Source organism: Castanea sativa, chromosome 5 (genome assembly GCF_040712315.1).
Source record: "Castanea sativa cultivar Marrone di Chiusa Pesio chromosome 5, ASM4071231v1".
Taxonomy (NCBI): domain Eukaryota; kingdom Viridiplantae; phylum Streptophyta; class Magnoliopsida; order Fagales; family Fagaceae; genus Castanea; species Castanea sativa.
Genome location: NC_134017.1, coordinates 21959662 through 21965465, shown reverse-complemented (window position 1 = coordinate 21965465; position 5804 = coordinate 21959662). Strand labels below are relative to the sequence as shown.

Here is a 5804-nt window from a genome sequence, read left to right as displayed (position 1 = left end):
GCTATGTCTACAATATTTTTACAATATTTTCACAACAAATTACAGGTAGTTAGTTGTTATTAGTTCAAATTTGAACCTAATACGGAAGATTACTTTTTTGCCCCAACAATAACAACCAGTAACAGCCTGCCACTTAGGACTTGTTGTAAAAATGTTGTGAACATATTATTTCTCTAAATATCAATTCAAATGCCTTAAGTGAAAACGTTAAGTAACCCCCTGTTGATTTAGCTTTGAGATAGTAACGAATAGAGAAATTAAAATGGAATGTGGTGCTAGAGTATATGCCAATCTAAATATGCTTAATAAGTTTTTTGAAGTTTGGACATTTATCAACTATTGCTTAAGAAAAGGATAATATACCATTCATGATTACCTAACAGTTTCAATTAACCACCTGAAAACTCCATTTGGAGATAGTATATAGAAAATTTAATTTATATGGCTGGCTATTGCTGCAGACATCAAGGAGTTGGGAGGTTTTTGATAGTGATGAGCTGTTTCTGACAGCATAAACACAAATCAAATGCTGGGTGGAGGCTTCACTATCTAGGCAACCTTCCGTTCTTTCTCTTCCCTTAGAGGAAACTATTTTCGATAAATATGAGAAACAGGGCTAATCATATGAGAATCTTTTCAGGCAGCATGTTCTAACTATGCCTGAAATATGTGAAGAAATATGTAAAATATTGAATTCATTTTTGGGAGAAGAATAATTAAAGTGAAGGAAATTTTACTTGAACTTATTACTTTTTGTATTTTTTTTTAAAAAAAAAGAGGATTTTAGGAGGGAAAAAAAAAGAATGAAACCCAATTTGATGGATTTCTAACTTGAAATAAAATGTTGGATGCATGGGGGCAAGTTGAATTGTATGTTGAAAAGGTTGTGCATAGGGTTTTTTTTTTTTTTGTTGTTGTTGTTGTTAGTACGAGAGCCCACATATGTACACATGAAGTTTGAGCAGCTGTTAGTACAATTGCAGAGATTTTCTAGGATTGACTAAAGGAGTGTTTGCATTAACATTTTCAATGGCAATCATTAAAGCTAGATCATAGATGTGAACTCTTGCCTTTCAGCTTCAGCCACTGCGAGCAAGACCAACACCAATGCCATAATTACCACAACAAGTATCCTAATAGTGAGTTCCCCCCATAGCTGCAATGTTTCTATCTTCCCAAGTTGAGGCAAACCGCTATTTGCATGTCATTAATTGAAGGCTTATCTCTAAAAGACATATCTTATTGGATTCTACATTTAATTTCAGTTATGATGTTGAGGATTTAGGAATTTCACTTAACCTTCAGTTAATATGTATCAAGGGATTTTCTGTTCTTTTCAGGAGAAAGTTACACCAAAACAAAGTTAGAAATGAATGGTTGATATTTAAACATTTCACAAAATTCAATTATTTGATACTTTACGAAAAAAACCAAAGGCCAAATTTATTTTTTCAATGCATACCCTTAGGCCGTCAATTTGCCTTTCAATCATGTCACACAATTTTTACCACATTTTGTGTAACGGAAATCTCAGTTAATAGAATCCAAATTAAAATCAAACAAGAAAATAATAAGGCCATTCCTTTGTGCTCTCACCTAGCAGAGAAAATTATTAGGTACTCCCGGAGTACTATAAATGCGTAGTCCCCCTTTTCACATAAATGGCAGGTCCCACCATGAATATAATTAGTGGGACTCACCATTCATGTGAGCGGAGGGAGTACGCATTTATGGTACTCTAGGAGTACACAATAATTTTCCACCTAGCAGTGCAATTAGTTATTACTGGTGCGAGTACCCTTTCCCTCTGATGAATATATATAAAGATATATATATATATATATATATATATATATATATATATATATATATATATATATATTGAAACTGATTAGTGTTTTCAAAACCGCTGGGACAGCCCCAGAAAACGCTGGGATAGGGTCAAAATTCCTATCCCAGCGCTTTTTTTCCCGGCGCTTCTATCCGCCGCGCAGTGATAGTCGGTATAGAGTCATCGGACCTTTACCAGCGCTTTTTAAAAGCGCCGGGAAAGGGAAAGCCCTATACCAGCGCTTTTTAAAGCGCTGGTATAGGCCTTTAAAATTATGTCCATTCAAGACCTATACCAGCGCTTTTGAAAGCGCTGGAATAGGTATTGCCTATGCCAGCGCTTTCAAAAGCGCTGGTATAGGTCTCTTAAATGAATATAATTTAAAAGACCTATACCAGCGCTTTTGAAAGCGCTGGCATAGGCAGCACCTATTGCAGCGTTCTCAAAAACGCTGGTATAGGTCTTGAATGAATATAATTAAAAAGGCCCTATTGCAGCGCTACAATAGGGCCTTTTTTTTAAAAAAAAATTAAAATTTTATAGCTCCTGAAATATACCTACAATACATATTTTCCAATGCATATTTTATAACACCTGTAATAAACCACAATTCATATTTTCCAATAGCAAATACAATACCACATCAAACCAACAAACTAAATATATTTACTTATAATTATTTACAATAGCAAATACAATACTTATTGATGATGAAAATTCTTCAAATGTTGAAAAATCTGAACTTAATCATGGGTAATAAGGTAAGGCAAGAAGAGAAGGGTCCAAACAAGTAAGGGACTTAGGACAGAATAAGGGAAGAGAAAGTGTAGGGTCAAAATCATTATAATTGACATATAGAAGATTAAATTATATTATACTACATGATTTACACATGAAGATGAACTACATATGATTTACACATCTTTTTTAAGCACCAACCATTCTCTCACTCAAAACTCTTTACCTGAATTTCTCCGGACTTGATCTTTTTACAGGTACCCGAATTAATAAGAGGATACTTGCCATACATTCTTTTCATATAGAAAGGACCCTCTATAGGTCCTCTTATCCCATATTTGGTCAGGTCCCCATAAAGAAAAGAAAGGGAAAAAAAAGGACATGTATTCCTAGTCATAGAAGCAATTTTAAAGATTCTAAAAAGAATCTTACCATCCATGAACCATCCACCATCAGAGGATATGTAAGCTTTAGTTATGATAAAGTTAAGGTCAGTAAGGACTTGTACAACTTCGAGAAGTATTCCATGTTTGTTTTCACTGTCAACCTGCATCATACAATGGAATAAGTACCAACAGATTCTAAAAATAAAAAAAAATAAAAAGGCCAATAAAGTACAACAAAGAGAAAAAAATTGAAAGCTATAACCTTATCATTGTTGCATTCTTGCAGGACTCATTATCAATTACAACCCTGAAAAAATTGGACAAAAGCATAAACGTGTAAATTTACATGGAATGGGTCAGATTTTAAGATTTTTTTCAGTGACATACAAGAAGTGTAGAAAATTTACATACCTAGGTGGGTTCATTCTCCTGAAGAGTTTCTCATACTCATAACTTTTTATTTTCACCTTCAATTTGAGAAAAATATCTCCTGTATCAAACATATACAACATACCTCTAATAACATGTGAATGCATAAAGTAATTGTCACTACAAGTTCAACTTAGACAAGGACATCAAACGGTCCTATGAGGTTATAATTTCATGAGTTATGAATATATAAAGAAGGTTACAGTTTTCATATAAACCAATCCGTGATCTCAATGACTAGGGAGGTCCCAGCTCCACTGTAATCTCACTTTGACTACCAAGTTTAGCAATTCAATTCATCAGCTATTGATTACATATACATTATTGTTGCTATTATTATTGGTCGAAGCTGCAATAATTAGCTAGAATGCTTTTTTTAAAAGAACAGTGAACCTTGTACAATTGCCTTAGAAAAAAAAAAACTAAAAAGGACTCCTGTTGAATAATATTAGTTTCAATTACTACCTGTTGACAATATCAAAGATGACTTTACAATGAAACCAAGGACAACAACCACCATTAAATTTGTAAATCTTGGTATTAGTTGTTAATGTCATTGATGGCTGTTATATGTGTCATTTTTTAAAGCAGATCATGAAACTTACAGCTACTTGCATGCACAATTAAAAAGCTATGGAACAGAAAACTAGGCAACTTGGTAGAAGTGTCTTTTTCATGTGTATTTTCAATTCTGTTTTTTTTCCCTGATTGAAACATAAACTTGTTTTATTTATTTTCAAATGTGGACAATTATCCTTTTCCTCTTGTGTGTGTGTGTATATATAAATTATAGTTCTCCAATTACCAAGGAAGTAAAATATATTATTCAGCATACTTTATTTGCTTTATAATCTTTGTCTCACACGTGACTGTAACTAAGGTTCAAAAGTGCGGACCATATGCTGCCTCCACCATCATTTATATATATATTTTTAATACCTGAAGACTATAAGCCATAGAAGGCTATATACAACTGGTAGGTCTTTACATTATATATTATATAATATTAATTAATATATTAATTCTGTTCATGAAACTCAAATTGGCTTCTATTCTTTCACTGTTTGTAATCAATGGCCAATTGCATTCTACTGTAACCATCCAATAGGATGGGGGACCCACTTAACAAAGCAATCTAACACACTCAATGGGAAGAGAATGAAAAATAGCAACCAAGAACGTTTTGATTTTATATACCTGTTGATCAATGTCAGACACATACACAATTCTCGTAATTGACTCTTCTTGCTGAGCCAAACTTGTCCTGGCATTCATTCTCCGTTTCCCTTGATTAAAATTCTTCTTCTAACACAAACACCCACCAAGAAACAGCCACACATAAATCCCCATTTATAAGCTTAAAAAAAAGGCAAAATTTAAATAAACTATATCCCAAAATCATAATTCATAAACCCTTCAAAAACCAAAATTTTCACCCAACTCAAGAAGCATCAATCCCAATCCCCCACTCATGGTCCTGAACCAGTATTATGAAAACTACAAAAAAAGCCAATAAAATTCAATCCACCCCCCCCCCCCCACGACCCAAGAAATAAAGCAAGGTTCCCAAATATCCAAAATGTACACAAATTTTCACTAATTTGGAGGTTTCACAAAAACCAGTTATTTGGTTTTTTTTTTTTTTCCGTATCTAGCATTCATAATGTTTCACAAAATATTAAAAATCAACTCCTTACCTCAGCGAGTGTCTTGCGGTGCTTAGAATCTTGAATAGACACCTCCTTCTTGACATTGTACAGTCTTCCATCAATCTTCAAGCAATTTGAAACAAAAATAAATAAATAAATAATGAAACCTTGGCAAAAAACTAATTTACTTTTCTTTTTTCTTTTTCTTTTTTCATCAAAGTCAACATTTCACAACCTAGGGTTCTAAAAAAAACCGCACCTGCTTTCGAAGATCAACCAACTCCTTCTAAGAATCATTGAACAAAGCTAAGAGCTTATCAACTTCTGGAAACAAAGGTGCGGTGGCCACACCTCGCAAATGTCCATTCGACAACCCATCGTTTCCACCATCGTAATGTACAGCGTCTGATCATGATGGGCAGGAAGAGAAAGAGGGAAAGGGGAGAACGGCTGTTGCTGAAGTGAGACAAATGATAAGAAGTAGGGTTAGTAGGGTTATAAAGCAAACCCAAAACGACGTAGTTTTGGTAATAAGGATATAAAAAATAAAAAAGCTCTTAGTATGGGTCGAACCTTGGCTAATTGGTGGGAATGCGCGTGTCCTTGTCGCTGGGATACCTGGAACTTCTTGATATAATTTGTACAAATTAATATTTAATAGCTAATGTAAAGATTAGGGTTTTTTTTAATTAATGAAAATAAAAAAATTATTTTAAATAAAATAAAATTGATAATAAAAATAAAGTAATCTTATACTCTTTTTTTTTTAAA

The 5804-nt window shown here is 33.4% G+C and overlaps 1 protein-coding gene across 1 annotated transcript; it reads right to left on the bottom strand.

The window, feature by feature from the left end:
- Positions 1-2968: 2968 nt before the first annotated feature.
- On the bottom strand, positions 2969-5411 carry LOC142634928 (uncharacterized). Its single transcript, XM_075809162.1, has 6 exons — positions 5385-5411; positions 5082-5156; positions 4582-4689; positions 3367-3422; positions 3218-3262; positions 2969-3116 (listed from the first exon to the last, which is right to left on the bottom strand). The coding sequence occupies exons 1-6, from the start codon at positions 5409-5411 to the stop codon at positions 3044-3046; spliced, it is 384 nt and encodes a 127-aa protein (XP_075665277.1). The 3' UTR covers positions 2969-3043.
- Between the last annotated feature and the right edge of the window lie 393 nt (positions 5412-5804).

Coding starts and splice junctions, on each gene's coding strand:
- LOC142634928 (XM_075809162.1), bottom strand. CDS start 5,411: ATGGGTTGTCGAATGGACATTTGCGAG. Junction 5,157..5,384: donor GTCGAATGGACATTTGCGAG/GTGTGGCCACCG, acceptor AATTGCTTGAAG/ATTGATGGAAGACTGTACAA. Junction 4,690..5,081: donor ACCGCAAGACACTCGCTGAG/GTAAGGAGTTGA, acceptor TGTTTGTGTTAG/AAGAAGAATTTTAATCAAGG.